The 19,487-nt window shown below is 43.0% G+C and overlaps 1 protein-coding gene across 1 annotated transcript in view; it reads left to right on the forward strand.

Moving 5' to 3' along the window:
* LOC118361153 (testican-2-like) overlaps nucleotides 1-19,487 on the forward strand; it is an 85,400-nt gene that overhangs the window by 25,284 nt on the left and 40,629 nt on the right. The window contains exon 2 of the mRNA XM_052474993.1: nucleotides 6,935-6,983. Coding sequence (XP_052330953.1) covers nucleotides 6,935-6,983 — 49 coding nt within the window. The remainder of the gene's footprint in view (nucleotides 1-6,934; nucleotides 6,984-19,487) is intronic.

Below are 19,487 nucleotides of genomic sequence, written 5' to 3' on the forward strand. Positions count from 1 at the left end.
TTAGTCACTCAAAAGGCTATTTTACATCAGAATGACTGTTTTGAGACTTTTAAATTCAGTTCCTCCCCTTGTCAGAGACACCACCCAGTTTACTGTAAGTACTGGGACTGAGGAGGAGAGAGGGATGGGGACATATAGGGGAAGTGGAGAGAAATGGGTTCAGGGAAATCAGCTCATTCCCAGTGGAGGGAGAGAGAGAGAGAACATCAGTGTTGTGGTCTGGGAGGTTCTAAATGGCAGAGTTGAGTCTCTGCCATTAGCTAGGTTAACAGATTTTAAAATAATATATGCACATTTTCCCACCAGAGATGTGATGCCATTAAATTGACTTGTTGCGGATAAAAGCCTGTGCGTGATGACGTGGTTCACATTTGCGGTTAAATTCCCATGTACAAAAAAAAAAGTTAAATGGGTTTCCATCGCATTTTCAAATCTGCTGATGGTTTTGTCACAAAATGTTTTGCATTATATAGTGAATGTTCCCACTCTGGTATTGACACGCGCGGTATAGCCAACAGCTGGCAGATACAGTGCGGCTCGGCTCTACAGGTATTGTTGCCAACTTATCGACTTAGTCGCTATATTTAGCGAGTATTCAGACCCGTCGAGCGACACATTTTCAAAAAATCGACTAGCGACAAATCTAGCGACCTTTTCTGGTGTTATTGGAGACTTTTGGAGACCCTGACATGAAAGCACTTTCGTTCTTACTCTTCTCAACGAGCAGCGGGTGCTGCCGTGCGTGGGCCCCACCCCGTCCCAAAGCACTCACAGGCGACTCAGTCCTCGCGCCCCTCTGCGTCCAGACTGCAAATGAATCACACATGTGGGAAGCCGCTGCTGGCTGATCCCGCCCTGGCTTACATTCAGGGCGGGATGTAAATGTAAAATGTTCTTTGCCTAAAATAAATCACTGCACAAAAATCAATCACTGCATTTGACTCACACAGCCTCAGTCACTTACTCACCTTGTCCACTGTGTGTGCCTCTCTGTGACATAAGCTAAACATCTAGCTGGCTTGCTCATCATGTCTCAGTCTAAACTGTACACTCAAAAATACAGAAAGGAGTGGGAATCAAACCCTGAATTCAAAAGCTGGTTGAAGCCGTTTATTGGAGATGATACACAGGCATACTGCCTGTATTGTAAGGCTGATTTCTATGCCAAAACACATGACAACTCAAAAACATACTCAAAAGGCAAAGCCTTCTAACAGTTCCACCCAAAACATCCTGACATTTATGGTTAAAATCATTGACTCTTTAAAAAAGGCTGTGGCCACCATGGCAATAGCTATCGCTGAACACTGTTCAATGCTGGCATGTGATCACATTGGAGAAGCATGTAGAGAGCTGCTTTCTCAGACTCCACTGCTGCTACCCACTTGAAAGAGCACAGAAATGATTAATGGTGTTCTAGCACCATACTTTCTGAAAAAGTTGGTTGCAAATGTGGGTGATCAGCGTTTCAGCCTCCTCGATGAGTCCACAGATGTGGGTGACCAGCGTTTCAGCCTCCTCGATGAGTCCACGGATGTACGTGTTTCTACGTACCTGGGTGTTGTGATAAGGTACTTTAGTGACACCAAGCAGACAATTGTATCAACATTTCTGGGGCTTGTTGAGTTGGAGGAGATGCCAAATATATAGCCCGTGCTGTTGTGGCTTTCCTTGAGAAGTGTTGTCTTACAAAAGAGAAACTCCTGGGGATAGGGACTGACAATGCCTCTGTTATGACGGGGATTAACAATGGGGTCAATAAAGTGATGGAGGAGGAGTAAAGCCTCAAATATCTGGTTCTTATTCGCTGTGTGTGCCACTCTCTCCAGCTTGCTCATTTGTAGTTATAAGCATATTTAGTTTTTGACACACTTTTTGTCTCTCCCAAGACATTATTCCTCTCTCCTACAGTGTCCATCACATTAGTCCAGGTGATGATGTCATTTAGAGACTTCTAGTGACTTTTAGGACAGCCAATAGCTACTTTCCTTACTGAGGAGTTGGCAACACTGTCTACAGGTGTCAGGACCCGGTTACGAACCCGGGTCTCCGGAGTGAGAAACAGTCACTTAACCAACTGAGCCACGAATAGTCGGCAGAACCCAGAAGATGAGGCAGACACAGCAGTACTTGAGACGGTGTATTTAATGAAGTAAAAAGTGAAGTTCTTCAGGAAAACATGTAACTCCACAACCTCAAAAGGAATCCTACAAGAACAAATCCTCCAAGACAAAAAAGGTAAATCCACAAGGTGGAAGGTAAAGCACAAAAAGCCTCAAAAGATACTCAAAACACAAACAAACAAGAACAAAAAACAGAATTCCACAAGAGAGTCCACCGGGATCAACAAGTGTTCTCAGAGTACTAGGGCTGGGTGCTAACATACAAACACAGAGCAAAGAACAGAGGAAAACAAAGGGTTTAAAAACAATCAGGGGAAACGAGGCACAGGTGCAAATAATAATGGGGATCAAGGGAAAACAGAAGGTCAAAAGGCACAATGGGGGCATCTAGTGACCAAAAACCGGAACAACCCTGGCCAAATCCTGACAGAATCCCCCCCTAGGAACAGCTCCTGACGTTCCTACCAGCTCTCTCAGGGTGGAGGGCCCTGAACTGACGAATGAGGTCAGGGTCCAGTATGTCTTCGGCAGGAACCCAGGAGCGCTCCTCGGGACCGTAGCCTTCCCAGTCCACCAGATACTGCCAGGACCGCTGCACCCGGCGGGTATCCAGTATTCGATGGACGGTATAAGCCGGCTGGCCTCCAATGACACGAGGCGGAGGGGGAGGTCTGTCTGCCGGGACAAGGGGAGAAAAAACAACAGGTTTTAATAAGGAAATGTGAAACGTGGGATTAATCTTAAGGGATCTGGGTAAGTGTAGGCGATAAGAAACTGGGTTAACTCTCCTGGCAACCTTAAAGGGACCGATGTATTTTTGGGACAGCTTGCGAGACTCCACCCGTAGTGGTAAGTCTCTTGTGGAGAGCCAGACTCTCTGGCCGGGGCGCAGGGTAGGCGACGTCTGTTGGCTTGTTGTTGGTACCTCTGTGAGGAACGCATAAGATTAAGACTGGTCTTCCTCCACATAAGCCGACAGCGTCTGACGAACTTCAAGGCTGAAGGCACTCTGACTTCTGCCTCCTGGTCCGGGAACAATGGAGGGGCATAGCCAAACTGACACTCGTGCGGGGACATACCAGTGGAGGAGGAGCGCAAGGTGTTGTGCGCGTATTCGGCCCAAACAATGAAGGACGACCATGTGGACGGGTTGTTACGAGTCATACATCGGAGGGTGGTTTCCAGCTCTTGATTCATCCTCTCAGTTTGGCCGTTGGACTCCGGATGGTACCCTGAAGATAGACTGGCAGAAGCCCCCATGAGTTGGCAGAAGGCCTTCCAAAACCTAGAGGCGAACTGGGGACCTCTGTCAGAAACCATATCTTGAGGAATGCCGAAGACTCGGAACACATGATTAATTACCAACTCAGCCGTTTCCTTGGCAGAAGGTAACTTAGTCAGAGGGACGAACCTGGCCGCCTTTGAAAACCTGTCGATAATGACTAGGATAGTAGTATTGCCATGGGATGGAGGAAGGCCAGTAATGAAGTCCAACGAGATATGGGACCAGGGTCTGTGGGGAACAGGTAAAGGGTGAACGAGTCCTTGCGGGCGGAGGTGAGAAGATTTGCCCTGTTTATCATAATACAGTGAGATTTTCCACTCGTTTATTGCAGAGGAATGTTTTTTTTCTCTTCAAAATCTCAATATCAGTTTTTTTGCACACGGGGCAGGCATTGACGAAAGTGGCAACGTCTTCTCTTATGGTAGGCCACCAGAACTTACGCTGGATGAACTCCAAGGTGCGACCTACGCCCGGGTGACAGGTGAGGCGAGAGGAGTGCCCCCACAGAAGGACCTGAGTCCTCACTGCCTTGGGGACAAACAACCGATTGGCAGGACCTCCTTTCGGGTCCGGTTCAATAGCTTGAGCTCGTCTCACGGTATCCTCAACTTGCCACGAGATCGGAGCCACGATCTTAGCAGCAGGAAGGACAGGCATGTCCGTGTCATCTCGAATGGCAGGAGCGTAGACTCGGGACAGGGCATCCGGTTTGAGATTCTTCGACCCGGGCTGATAGGTGAGGATGAACTGGAATCGATTGAAGAAAAGAGACCATCTAGCTTGTCTAGAGTTCAACCGCTTCGCCTGCTGGATATACTCCAGATTTTTGTGGTCCGTAAGCACTTGAAACGGGTGAGAAGCCCCCTCGAGCCAGTGTCTCCATTCCTTCAATGCCATCTTAACCGCTAGGAGTTCACGATCCCCCACATCGTAGTTCCTCTCAGCCGGGGTAAGCCGGTGTGAGAAGAAAGCGCACGGATGAAGCTTCTTGTCTTCACCCCTCTGAGACAGGACAGCTCCAACACCAACCTCTGAGGCGTCTACCTCCACCACAAACGGTTCATCCGTAGTCGGTAGTATCAGGATGGGAGCAGAGAGGACGCGCTGCTTGAGTCCTTGGAAGGCCGTCTCAGCTTCTCTTCCCCACAAAAACCTTGCATTGCCACCCTTGGTTAAAGCTGAGAGAGGGGCTGCCACCAAGCTGAAGTTCTTGATGAACTTGCGGTAAAAGTTAGTGAAGTAGGCTAGTCTACTGGATGAGATTATTATCGATAAGAGCTAAATACTTTTTTTGTCAAACGGCAACCAAGCATCGATCATCATGTCACCAGAATAAGACCCATAATATTTATTGAAATCAGCATCAAGCTCATCACCCTGTGAAGTTCATCATAACTTATTTAATCTGTAGCCTAATAAACTGCATGCTTTCCCGTATCGTCGTGGGAGGACCACACACGATATCATCGCGTGACTACAACTTTAGTTTGATATGATGGTTAATATATCAATATTTGTTCATAAAAGGAATTCCACTGCCATTTCTCACATATTTAATTTTACAGACACAAAAAGATCCCACTTTTGTATAGCATATTTAGTTTTGCTTTTTCCATCAGGCCTGTCCTGTCATTTGTTATCCGACATGTACTCTACTCTCATAAAAAGGTTGTATGGAAACCTGGTTATAGATGGAAAATATTTCCCTCCATGAAAACAGCCCCAAGGAGCAGAGAGGGGAGACCCCAGTACGCCTGTATGAGGGTGTCACACTTTATTGCTTCCATTGGGAGCTTTTTGGCACCTATTCTTTCTGTACAGTAAATGTTTATGGTGATGTATTTCCTGCCGAGTATGCCATCGCTAAGTAGGGAGACCGTATATTTCACCAAATGGCTGCTATTTACTGTTCTGAGGCCAAGAGATAGGCCTAAGCCAATATGCTTAATTTCTTTGCTGTTTGCTATAGAGCATATTCACAACCAAATAGACACAGGGAGGATATCACAATGTACATTTGTGTATATTTATTGATACTGGGGAAATATGCTTGCTCTTTCTTTTACTTCTGTTGTGCATTCAGTTTTATGAGGATACAAATGCTTTGAACAATATTGTTTTTTCTCTGCCTGTTGCAGAAGCAGTTATATGTGAATTCGCTGCTAACAAAAGCTGGTTGTTATTTATTGTGTCTTTGTGGAAACCTTAGCAATAATCAAGAGACACTGTATACTGAAGATGGTGATGAATGTTGATTAATACACTTCGATATATTTGATGTTACACTTCTTATCCTCAAACTATCCCTCTGTTTTCTTCTCTTTTGCATCTCGTTCTACCAGGAAGTAGAGGTCAGTTTCTTTTTAATCTATATTCTACTCTTCCCTTTTTCTTTTGTCTGATGTCTTTAAAAAAATACTTGTAACTCATTTTCATTGTCTCTCTCTCTCTCTCTCTCTCTCTCTCTCTCTCTCTCTCTCTCTCTCTCTCTCTCTCTCTCTCTCTCTCTCTCTCTCTCTCTCTCTCTCTCTCTCTCTCTCTCTCTTTCTCTCTCTCTCTCTCTCTCTCTCTCTCTCTCCATTGCCTCATTATGCCAGCCTTAGAGGAAAGCCTATCAATAGATTATTAAGATGAGAGCTCCAACAATTTCTACAGCATCGTTTGATATTTAAATTATTGATTATAATAAAATACAACGGACACAACAATCACTCCACAACTCCACAACCAATGGCTGTGGAATATATGGCTTCAGGGGGAAGCGGGCTTTGAATTGTAATCCTCACTTTTTATACTTAAAGGAAAAATCACTCCACAACTATCTTTTGGCATTTTTTTCATTAGTCCACTGTTGATATAGCCCCAAATGTTTTGCATGTCAGCAATGACATTTTCAAGATACAGGACTTTCAAAAAGCAAATTGTCATTTGCCGCATCATCATGATGATGCAAATGACTTCATATGATGCAAAACGCATCACTATGATGATGTGGCAAATAATAATTTGCTTTTTGAAAGTCCTGTATCTTGAAAATGTCATTGCTGACATGCAAAACATTTGGGGCTATATCAACAGTGGACTAATGAAAAAAATACCAAAAGATAGTTGTGGAGTGATTTTTCCTTTAAGTATAAAAAGTGAGGATTACAATTCAAAGCCCGCTTCCCCCTGAAGCCATATATTCCACAGCCATTGGATGCATACCAAATGCATCCAGACTCCATTCCCTATATTGTGCACTACTTTTGACTTTACACCAGAGCCTCATGGGATAAGTAGTGCGTTATATAGGGAATAGAGTGCCATTTGGGACACACAGTGTGTGCAAGACTATTCTGGTGAATTACTACAGGCTGCCATGCTGCTCCTTAAATCCCCATGCAGACCCATAGGGCTCTGGTCAAAAATAGTGCACTATATACCGAATGGTGTGCCATTTGGGAAGCAACCATTGACTCACTCACTCAGTTAATCATGATGCTTATTTTACTGTGGGTTAACTTGGAACTCTCTGTCTTTGCAGGATGACTATGTGCGGACCTTGGATGAGAATCAGGGAGGCTCTAATGAAAGTATGTTTCACCTAAGTTCTTTCAAGTACCCTTTTATCTATTACAGTGCCTTCAGCAAATATTCACACCCAAAGTTTGTTGTGTTACAGCCTCAATTTACATGGATTACATTTCGATTGTGTGTGTTCCTGGCCTACACACAATACCCCATAATGTCAAAGTGGAATTATTTTGGGGGAAATGTTACAAATTAATTAAAAATGAAAAGCTGAAATGTTTTGAGTCAATAAGTATTCAACCCCTTTGTTATGGCAAGCCTAAATAAGTTCAGGAGTAAACATTTGTTTAACAAGTCACATAATACTGTCATGACGTTGGCCTCTTTATAGCAACCCCATCCCCCTCTCCCTGCCTCCCCCTTGCCTCCTTCAACTAGGCTGCTGTGGTCAGAGGTTGTAAATTCCTGAGAAGAAGACCCTGCCACATGGCCACATAGTAGAGAGAGAGTACATTTTCATAGAGCACAAAGGAAATTCTTCCACCTCACAGGACTTGAGGTACAAACAAATTTCATGTTCCGGAGAAAGTATAAAAGATCGGTGAAGAATCCAGCTACGAACTGGTCCGTTTGGTACAACTTGGGGAAGTTCATTTATTTATTTTTATTTCACCTTTATTTAACCAGGTAGGCAAGTTGAGAACAAGTTCTCATTTACAATTGCGACCTGGCCAAGATAAAGCAAAGCAGTTCGACACATACAACGACACAGAGTTACACATGGAGTAAAACAAACATACAGGCAATAATACAGTATAAACAAGTCTATATACGATGTGAGCAAATGAGGTGAGATAAGGGAGGTAAAGGCAAAAAAAGGCCATGCTGGCAAAGTAAATACAATATAGCAAGTAAAACACTGGAATGGTAGATTTGCAATGGAAGAATGTGCAAAGTAGAAATAAAAATAATGGAGTGCAAAGGAGCAAAATAAATCAATTAATTAAATACAGTAGGGAAAGAGGTAGTTGTTTGGGCTAAATTATAGGTGGGCTATGTACAGGTGCAGTAATCTGTGAGCTGCTCTGGCAGTTGGTGCTTAAAGCTAGTGAGGGAGATAAGTGTTTCCAGTTCCAGATTTTTGTAGTTCGTTCCAGTCATTGGCAGCAGAGAACTGGAAGGAGAGGCGGCCAAAGATAGAATTGGTTTTGGGGGTGACTAGAGAGATATATCTGCTGGAGCGTGTGCTACAGGTGGGAGATGCTATGGTGACCAGCAAGCTGAGATAAGGGGGTACTTTACCTAGCAGGGTCTTCATGGGAGACGGTAGGGCCACATTACCATAACGCTGTTTATATAATAGCCTCAGATATGAGGTTTTACATCTAATTGTTGTATAAGATGAATGAGTGAGTATGATACTGTTTGTATAATTGTGTAATATGATTTTGGACTGTTTAATGACGAAAAATACAATTCCCTTTGGATTTGAAATAAATCAGAGGACCGCCCCTGAGCCCAGTTAGGGTCAGACATCCTGGGACAGCCCTCTTCGACCCTTCCGAATAAAACCCCCACTCAATCAATCAATCAATCAAATTTTATTTATATAGCCCTTCGTACATCAGCTGATATCTCAAAGTGCTGTACAGAAACCCAGCCTAAAACCCCAAACAGCAAGCAATGCAGGTGTAGAAGCACGGTTTTTGATCAGCAGACTGAGCTTACCTCAATTGTGAGATGACTAAAGGTTGCAGACCATGTTTTCCTCCATTAGGAGGACAAAGGTTGTAGACCATTGCTGAATCTTTTAACCGTACCACGTGGTTAAACTCTTAGACTATCGATACCGACAGAATAAGAACAAGTCTTTGATATTAATCACTAGTCTGAAGCTAGGAATTCGGTATGATTGAACGCGAAGAACGACAACCGCCGAAACATCCAACCTATAATGTCACTCTGAACAATCCCCTCTAACCACAACCGAGAGAGGGACAATTCTACTAAATAAATGTACTTTTCACCAGCGATCAAGACGACACACTGAGCGTAAATATATATGTTGATTGCAATTGTTCCCGAATGAGTGAGCGTTCATGTGCAAAGGATTAGCATTTCAATTGTTATAATTATCACTTTGTAGTGACTTCTTCGTCGACCCCCACTTCCCCTTTTGTCTAACAAGCCACCATGCCCACTAGGGCACATTCTCCTATCATTACTTTTACCTCGTTTGTTTGTTTGTTTATGCATTTCTGTGAATTACTTAGTTAGTAATAAATAAATGATTTAAGACAATTGATGTATGGATGACTCATAGTGGAGACTGGGTTCATGCAGATAACCAACAATTTACGACGTTTGGAATGAGACTAACGTGAGGTAAAGTACTAATTGATCAGATAAAATATCTGAAAAGTTATTTTAGGAAATGATAACTTTGTAATCTGAATATTTTTCCTTGGTGCCCCGACTTCCTAGTTAATTAGTTACGTGATTAATCAGTTGATCGCATAGTAACTAATTACAGAGAATCTTTGATAAAAACTATCAGTTTTCAGTTGATGATAGTAAAGACACGACAATACGTTGCATGCGCTCACTCTGTGTGCAATAATAACATGATTTTTGAATGACTATCTCATCTCTGTAGCCCACACATACAATTATCTGTACACAGATTCAACCACAAAGACCAGGGAGGTTTTCCAATGGCTCACCTATTGGTAGATGGGTAAAAATCTAAAAGCAGACATTGAATATCCCTTTGAGCATCGTGGTTACTAATTCAAATCAAAGTTTATTTGTCACGCGTGCCGAATACAACAGTGAAATGCTTACTTACAGACTCTAAAGAATAGTGCGAAAAAGGTGTGTGTGTGTGTGTGTGTGTGTGTGTGTGTGTGTGTGTGTGTGTGTGTGTGTGTGTGTGTGTGTGTGTGTGTGTGTGTGTGTGTGTGTGTGTGTGTGTGTGTGTGTGTGTGTGTGTGTGTAAGTAAAGAAATAAAACAACAGTAAATATACATTTGAAAATAAGAGTAGCAAGGCTATATACAGACACCGGTTAGTCAGGCTTATTGAGGTGGTATGTACATGAGAATGGGGGCATGCTCGGTCCTCCTTTTCCTGTAGTCCACAATCATCTCCTTAGTCTTGGTTACGTTGAGAGATAGGTTTTTATTCTGGCACCACCCGGCCAGGTCTCTGACTTCCTCCCTATAGGCTGTCTCATCGTTGTCGATGATCAGGCCTACCACTGTTGTGTCGTCTGCAAACTTAATGATGTTGTTGGAGTCGTGCCTGACCGTGCAGTCGTGGGTGATCAGGGAGAACAGGAGGGGACTGAGCATGCACCCCTGGAGAGCTCCAGCGTTGAGGATCAGATGTGTTGCTACCAACCCTCACCACCTGGGGGCAGCCTGTCAGGTTGTCCAGGATCCAGTTGCAGAGGGAGGTGTTTATTTCCAGGTTCCTTACCTTAGTGATGAGGTTTGAGGGTACTATGGTGTTGAACGCTGAGCTGTATTCAATGAATAGCATTCTCACGTAGGTGTTCCTTTTCTCCAGGTGCGAAAGGGCAGTGTGGAGTGCAATAGAGATGGCATCATCTGTGGATCTGTTTGGGCGGTATGCAAATTGGAGTGGGTCTAGGGTGGTGTATCAATACACCCAGTCACTACAAAAATGCAGGCTTCCTTCCTAACTCAGTTGTCGGAGAAGAAGAAAACCGCTCAGGGATTTCACCGTGAGACCAATGGTGACTTTAAATCAGTTACAGAGTTTGTCTGTGATAGGAGAAAGCTGAATATGTATCAACAACATTGTAGTTACTCCACAATACTAACAAAAATGACAGTGAAAAGAAGGAAGCCTGTTTGCAATAAGACACTAAAGTAAAACTGCAATAAATGTGGCAAAGAAATTAACTTTATGTCCTGAATACAAAGCGTTATGTTTGTTGCAAATCTAACACAACACATCAATGAGTCCTATTTTCAAGCATGCTGGTGGCTGCATCATGTTATGGCTACACTTGTCATTGGCAAGGACTAGGGAATTTATTTAGGATAAAAAATAAACAGAATTTCGCTAAACAGGGGCAAAATCGTAAAGAAAAACCTGGATCAGTCTGCTTTCCAACAGACACTGGGAGAAAAAAAATCACCTTTCAGCAGGACAATAACTTAACACCTATGGCTAAATTTACACTGGAGTTGCTTACCAAGACAATATTGCATGTTCAGGAGTGGTATAGTTCCAGTTTTGGACTTAAATCAGCTTGAAAATCTATGGCAAGACTTGAAAATGGTTGTCTAGCAATGATCAACAACCAACTTGACAGAGCTTGAAGAATGTTTTAAAGAATAATGTGCAAATATTGTACAATCCAGGTGTGCAGAGCTCTCAGAGACTTACCTAGAAAGACTCACAGCTGTAATCGCTGTGAATACTTATGTAAATGAGATATTTCTGTATTTAAATTTCAATCAATTTGAAAACATTACAAAAAACATGTTTTCACTTTGTCATTAAGGGGTATTCTGTGTAGATTGGTGAAAAAAAGAAGATTGAATCAGTTTTGAAATCAGGCTGTAACACAACATAATGTGAAATAAGTCAAGTGGTATGAATACTTTCTGAAGGCACTATATGTTTGTGTGCTGTCCATGTAATTTACTATGAACTTTATTTAGGATGATGCATCGCCCAATCAGGTTTTTCTTTCTGAATCAAAAAGGGTCTTCGGTGGTGGGCATGGCAGGGGGGGTCAGCGCAGTTACATTATTGAGAAAATGTTTGCATCCCCCATCTGGGCAGTGTAGAGACATTTTTGCCATGCAGCTGCGAAAGAACTTTGTCGTTTTAAAGCAAATTTCCTATGATTCTACATATTCTGCATATTCTGCCATTTAGCAGTTGTAAAGCTATTTTCCTGAAATCCGATGCATTGTACCATGGCTAATACTGTGTTCTATTGATCAAACATAATAACATATTTTATACTGGTAAATGCATTTATTTTGTTATTTTCCCTGACTGTCTATCTTTTTATTTTGGTGGTTGTTTGTCCTCAAAGATTATATTACAAAAATATATATATAGGTCCATAATCTTTTCTACATACTTTATATCTGTTTTTAGTTGTTTAAGTTAACACTGAAAGTGTTTTTCCATCCCAAAAAAAAGAATTTCAACCCCCCCCCCAATAAATATATATAGTACATTCGGAAAGTATTCAGACCACTTGACTTTTTCCACATTTTGTTACATTACAGCCTTATTCTAAAATTGATTACATTAGTTTTTCCCTCATCAATCTACACACAATACCCCATAATGAAAAATAAAAAATGATTTTTAGAAAACTTATTGTACATTTACATAAGCACTCAGACCCTTTACTCAGTACTTTGTTGAAGCACCTTTGACAGTGATTACAGCCTGAAGTCTTCTTGGGTATGATGCTACAAGCTTGGCACAACTGTATTTGGGGAGTTTCTCCCACTCTTCTCTGCAGATCCTCTCAAGCTGTTTCAGGTTGGATGGGGTGTGTTGCTGTACAGCTATTTTCAGGTCTCTCCAGAGATGCTCAATCTGGTTCAAGTCTGTGCTCTCGCTGGGCCACTCAAGGACATTCAGACACTTGTCCTGAAGCCACTCCTGCATTGTCTTGGCTGTGTGTTTAGGGTCGTTGTCCTGTTAGAAGGTGAAGCTTTACCCCAGTCTGAGGTCCTGAGGGCTCTGTTGCAGGTTTCATCAAGGATCTCTCTGTACTTTGGTCCATTCATCTTTCCCTCGACCCTGACTAGTCTCCCAGTCCCTGCCGCTGAAAAACATCCCCACAGCATGAAAGGCATTGGTGTTTATGGTTAGGTACAGTCGTCCAACGATTTAGCTTTTTCGCAAATGCGCTTTTGTTAAATCATCCCCCAGCGTTGCATCGATTATATGCAACGCAGGACACGCTAGATAAACTAGTAATATTATCAACCATGTGTAGTTATAACTAGTGATTATGATTGATTGATAGTTTTTTATAAGATAAGTTTAATGCTAGCTAGCAACTTACCTTGGCTTCTACTGCATTCGCGTAAAAGGCAGGCTCCTCGTGCAGTGCAATGAGAGGCAGGTGGTTAGAGTGTTGGACTAGTTAACTGTAAGTTTGCAAGATTGTATCCCCTGAGCTGACAAGGTGAAAATCTGTAGTTTTGCTCCTGAACCCACCGTTCCTAGGCCGTCATTGAAAATAAGAATGTGTTCTTAACTTACTTGCCTAGTTAAATAAATCAGCAAAATCGGCTTCCAAAAATACTGATTTCCGATTGTTATGAAAACTTGAAATCGGCCCTAATTAAATCTGCCATTCCGATTAATCGTTCGACCTCTAGTTCTTGGTCACCTCCCTGACCAAGGCCCTTCTCACCCGATTTCTCAGTTTGGCCGGGCGTCCAGTTCTAGGAAGAGTCTCGGTGGTTCAAACTTCTTCCATTTAAGAATGATGGAGGCCACTGTGTTGTTCTTGGACTTTCAATGCTGCAGACATGTTTTGGTACCTCGACACAATCCTGTCTCGGAGCTCTACAGACAATTCCTTCGACCTCATGGCGTGGTTTTTCTCTGACATGCAATGTCAACTGTTGGACCTTATATATATAGACAGGTGTGGGACTTTCTAAATCATGTCCAATTAATTGAATTTACCACAGTTGAAACTGGGGGTTGAAGATCACTGTCTTTATCAGACACGACACGGTACATAGGAATGAGAATCGATGCACCACGACGCGCTCAAGCCCAGGTTGAATAAAAGGGAGCAAAAAGGTGCTCAACTGAGGAACGAAACGCTGCTCTGGTGTATTAGACACAACAGGGTGAATGTTTGTTTACAATCCCATTTGTATTCTCGGGTCAGATGTTGTCCACACGTGTAGTGGCCTCTCAGTGAAAAGTTCAAGTGATGTTAGAGATGTAAACTCACTGTAGCAGTAGCCGTCTGTCTCTCTCTCTCTGTGGAGGTTCTGAGCTCTGCTGTCGACCACCTACCAATCAACATTGAGTACCCTGTGTTTTCTCTAATCTATCTGCCTGTGGCTGAATTCAAGAAAAAGTCATGACATCCAGGTTGCATCCCAAATTACACCCTATTCCCTATATGGTGCACTACTATGAGCCCTGGTCAAACATAGTACGCTATATACAGAATAGGGTGCCATTTGGAACATAGACTGAAATCATGTCCATGACCATTGTCTTGATTTGCAGCTCGAATAAAGTAGTGAGAATGAAATGGCTGAGTCCATTAGTACTGCTATATCTCTCCGAGTTTAATTAGTGGGTAATTATGACTTCCTGTAGAGGGCTGGAGAGTGGAGGAGGTAGAGGGGGAGAGAGCGATTGTCTTGCTGGAGTCCATTTTGTGTCCGTTGTATTTTACTATAATCAATAATTGAAATATCAAACGATGCTGTAGAAATTGTTGGAGCTCTCATCTTAATAATCTATTGATAGGCTTTCCTCTAAGGCTGGCATAATGAGGCAATGGAGAGAAGGAGAAGGAGAGAGAGAGAGAGAGAGAGAGAGAGAGAGAGAGAGAGAGAGAGAGAGAGAGAGAGAGAGAGAGAGAGAGAGAGAGAGAGAGAAGAGAGAGAGAGAGAGAGAGAGAGAGAGAGAGAGAGAGAGAGAGAGAGAGAGAGAGAGAGAGAGAGAGAGAGAGAGAGAGAGAGAGAGAGAGAGAGAGAGAGAGAGAGAGAGATTTTGTCAGTGTGATGTCTCACTGTAGAGCCAGGCTGATCAGACACCATTTCAGGCCTCGTTCGTCTAAACCCAGAGAGGATAGACCACCAATCCCACTCAATACTGTCACACACAATGGCTGTGTTTACACAGATTTTTCTTCCGTAGACCTATCCTATCTTTTTACTGACTGTCCACACAGAGTTTTACATTTGACCTATTACAGATTTGCTCACTCAAAAGATGTAGCATCTGAAATAGCATACAGATGCTATGCTCATTTATTGTCACTGTTCCTTTAAATGTTGAGGGTGTTGTCTTGGTAACGGTAGGTTATGTGCAACAAAAAAATATGCTTCATAGCAAAAAAATCTGATCTGAGAATCCAGACAGAAGTTACATGTGGAGGATCAGGTTTGTATCCGGATTTAAATCCACATATAGAGGTGTTATAAATTGTAAGTAAAAATATCAGATTCCGTGTGTTGTTTTGCTGTTTACACATTAGGGAAAAGATCCGAGAGAGAGAGAGAGAGAGAGAGAGAGAGAGAGAGAGAGAGAGAGAGAGAGAGAGAGAGAGAGAGAGAGAGAGAGAGAGAGAGAGAGAGAGAGAGAGAGAGAGAGAGAGAGAGAGAGAGAAGAGAGAGAGAGAGAGAGAGAGAGAGAGAGAGAGAGATTTTGTCAGTGTGATGTCTCACTGTAGAGCCAGGCTGATCAGACACCATTTCAGGCCTCGTTCGTCTAAACCCAGAGAGGATAGACCACCAATCCCACTCAATACTGTCACACACAATGGCTGTGTTTACACAGATTTTTCTTCCGTAGACCTATCCTATCTTTTTTACTGACTGTCCACACAGAGTTTTACATTTGACCTATTACAGATTTGCTCACTCAAAAGATGTAGCATCTGAAATAGCATACAGATGCTATGCTCATTTATTGTCACTGTTCCTTTAAATGTTGAGGGTGTTGTCTTGGTAACGGTAGGTTATGTGCAACAAAAAAATATGCTTCATAGCAAAAAAATCTGATCTGAGAATCCAGACAGAAGTTACATGTGGAGGATCAGGTTTGTATCCGGATTTAAATCCACATATAGAGGTGTTATAAATTGTAAGTAAAAATATCAGATTCCGTGTGTTGTTTTGCTGTTTACACATTAGGGAAAAGATCCGATAGGTATCAGATATGCAAGTAATTGGCAAAATAATTGTGCTGACTTTGTAAACACAGCCATATGAATGTAGTATAAATCGCAAGTCAAAAGATCATGGAATAATTGTTATTTAGTAGACTCAATAGACATAACTATTGTAGAGAATGCAACACTGTCACAAAAGCAGGAAGGCACTGCCAGGTCACAAATAACATAGTCTACATATAGGCTACAGTTATACACATAAATAATATCACCCCAATACATCCCTCCATGCAACAAATACAATACATATGGCTTTTTCATCAGTGTTTTCGTGATCATGTGTAGGGGCTTTGAAAGCTGGAGGATTCGTCCAGTCCTCTAGGTTCCTGATAGTAATTTGCTCAGCAACTGGTTTGACCCAGAGAGGACAGGTGAGCGGACGTTCACTCTCTGACGAATCAATGACCTTGAATCAATTTCCTCAAATCAGTGACGGTGAAACAATGATGTACTCTAACGAGGTAGGGAAACTAGCTGACTCTGCAGCCCCCAGGTCTATAGTTTAATACCCCTGCTACAGGGACTGTAGGGTATCGACATGTTAGCAGTTTAATACCCCTGCTATAGGGACTCTAGGGTATCGATATGTTAGCAGTTTAATACCCCTGCTATAGGGACTCTAGGGTATCGATATGTTAGCAGTTTAATACCCCTGCTATAGGGACTGTAGGGTATCGATATGTTAGCAGTTTAATACCCCTGCTATAGGGACTGTAGGGTATCGATATGTTAGCAGTTTAATACCCCTGCTACAGGGACTGTAGGGTATCGATATGTTAGCAGTTTAATACCCCTGCTATAGGGACTCTAGGGTATCGATATGTTAGCAGTTTAATACCCCTGCTATAGGGACTCTAGGGTATCGATATGTTAGCAGTTTAATACCCCTGCTATAGGGACTGTAGGGTATCGATATGTTAGCAGTTTAATACCCCTGCTATAGGGACTGTAGGGTATCGATATGTTAGCAGTTTAATACCCCTGCTATAGGGACTCTAGGGTATCGATATGTTAGCAGTTTAATACCCCTGCTATAGGGACTGTAGGGTATCGATATGTTAGCAGTTTAATACCCCTGCTATAGGGACTGTAGGGTATCGATATGTTAGCAGTTTAATACCCCTGCTATAGGGACTGTAGGGTATCGATATGTTAGCAGTTTAATACCCCTGCTATAGGGACTAGGGTATCAATATGTTAGCAGTTTAATACCCCTGCTATAGGGACTCTAGGGTATCGATATGTTAGCAGTTTAATACCCCTGCTATAGGGACTCTAGGGTATCGATATGTTAGCAGTTTAATACCCCTGCTATAGGGACTCTAGGGTATCGATATGTTAGCAGTTTAATACCCCTGCTATAGGGACTCTAGGGTATCGATGTATCGATGTGTTAGCAGTTTAATACCCCTGCTATAGGGTATCGATATGTTAGCAGTTTAATACCCCTGCTATAGGGACTGTAGGGTATCGATATGTTAGTTGTTTAATACCCCTGCTATAGGGACTCTAGGGTATCGATATGTTAGCAGTTTTCCAACCTTGAATATGTGGACATCTATAAGTACCTAGGTGTCTGGCTAGACTGTAAACTCTCCTTCCAGACTCATATCAAACATCTCCAATCGAAAATCAAATCAAGAGTCGGCTTTCTATTCCGCAACAAAGCCTCCTTCACTCATGCCGCCAAACTTACCCTAGTAAAACTGACTATCCTACCGATCCTCGATTTCGGCGATGTCATCTACAAAATTGCTTCCAACACTCTACTCAGCAAACTGGATGCAGTTTATCACAGTGCCATCCATTTTGTCACTAAAGCACCTTATACCACCCACCACTGCGACTTGTAAATCAAAATCAAATCAAATCAAATTTTATTTGTCACATACACATGGTTAGCAGATGTCAATGCGAGTGTAGCGAAATGCTTGTGCTTCTAGTTCCGACAATGCAGTGATAACCAACAAGTAATCTAACTAACAATTCCAAAACTACTGTCTTATACACAGTGTAAGGGGATAAAGAATATGTACCTAAGGATATATGAATGAGTGATGGTACAGAGCAGCATACAGTGGATGGTATCGAGTACAGTATATACATATGAGATGAGTATGTAGACAAAGTAAACAAAGTGGCATAGTTAAAGTGGCTAGTGATACATGTATTACATAAGGATGCAGTCGATGATGTAGAGTACAGTATATACGTATGCATATGAGATGAATAATGTAGGGTAAGTAACATTATATAAGGTAGCATTGTTTAAAGTGGCTAGTGATATATTTACATCATTTCCCATCAATTCCCATTATTAAAGTAGCTGGAGTTGGGTCAGTGTCAATGACAGTGTGTTGGCAGCAGCCACTCAATGTTAGTGGTGGCTGTTTAACAGTCTCATGGCCTTGAGATAGAAGCTGTTTTTCAGTCTCTCGGTCCCAGCTTTGATGCACCTGTACTGACCTCGCCTTCTGGATGATAGCGGGGTGAACAGGCAGTGGTTCGGGTGGTTGATGTCCTTGATGATCTTTATGGCCTTCCTGTAACATCGGGTGGTGTAGGTGTCCTGGAGGGCAGGTAGTTTGCCCCCGGTGATGCGTTGTGCAGACCTCACTACCCTCTGGAGAGCCTTACGGTTGAGGGCGGAGCAGTTGCCGTACCAGGCGGTGATACAGCCCGCCAGGATGCTCTCGATTGTGCATCTGTAGAAGTTTGTGAGTGCTTTTGGTGACAAGCCGAATTTCTTCAGCCTCCTGAGGTTGAAGAGGCGCTGCTGCGCCTTCTTCACGACGCTGTCAGTGTGAGTGGACCAATTCAGTTTGTCTGTGATGTGTATGCCGAGGAACTTAAAACTTGCTACCCTCTCCACTACTGTTCCATCGATGTGGATAGGGGGGTGTTCCCTCTGCTGTTTCCTGAAGTCCACAATCATCTCCTTAGTTTTGTTGACGTTGAGTGTGAGGTTATTTTCCTGACACCACACTCCGAGGGCCCTCACCCTCTCCCTGTAGGCCGTCTCGTCGTTGTTGGTAATCAAGCCTACCACTGTTGTGTCGTCCGCAAACTTGATGATTGAGTTGGAGGCGTGCGTGGCCACGCAGTCGTGGGTGAACAGGGAGTACAGGAGAGGGCTCAGAACGCACCCTTGTGGGGCCCCCGTGTTGAGGATCAGCGGGGAGGAGATGTTGTTGCCTACCCTCACCACCTGGGTCGGCCCGTCAGGAAGTCCAGTACCCAGTTGCACAGGGTGGGGTCGAGACCCAGGGTCTCGAGCTTGATGACGAGCTTGGAGGGTACTATGGTGTTGAATGCCGAGCTGTAGTCGATGAACAGCATTCTCACATAGGTATTGTATGCTCTAGTCGGCTGGCCCTCGCTACATATTCGTCGCCAGACCCACTGGCTCCAGGTCATCTACAAGTCCATGCTAGGTAAAGCTCCGCCTTATCTCAGTTCACTGGTCACGATGGTAACACCCATCCGTAGCACGCGCTCCAGCAGGTGTATCTCACTGATCATCCCTAAAGCCAACACCTCATTTGGCTGCCTTTCGTTCCAGTACTCTGCTGCCTGTGACTGGAACAAATTGCAAAAATCGCTGAAGTTGGAGACTTTTATCTCC

The sequence above is a fragment of the Oncorhynchus keta genome, chromosome 2 (genome assembly GCF_023373465.1).
Source record: "Oncorhynchus keta strain PuntledgeMale-10-30-2019 chromosome 2, Oket_V2, whole genome shotgun sequence".
Lineage (NCBI taxonomy): Eukaryota > Metazoa > Chordata > Actinopteri > Salmoniformes > Salmonidae > Oncorhynchus > Oncorhynchus keta.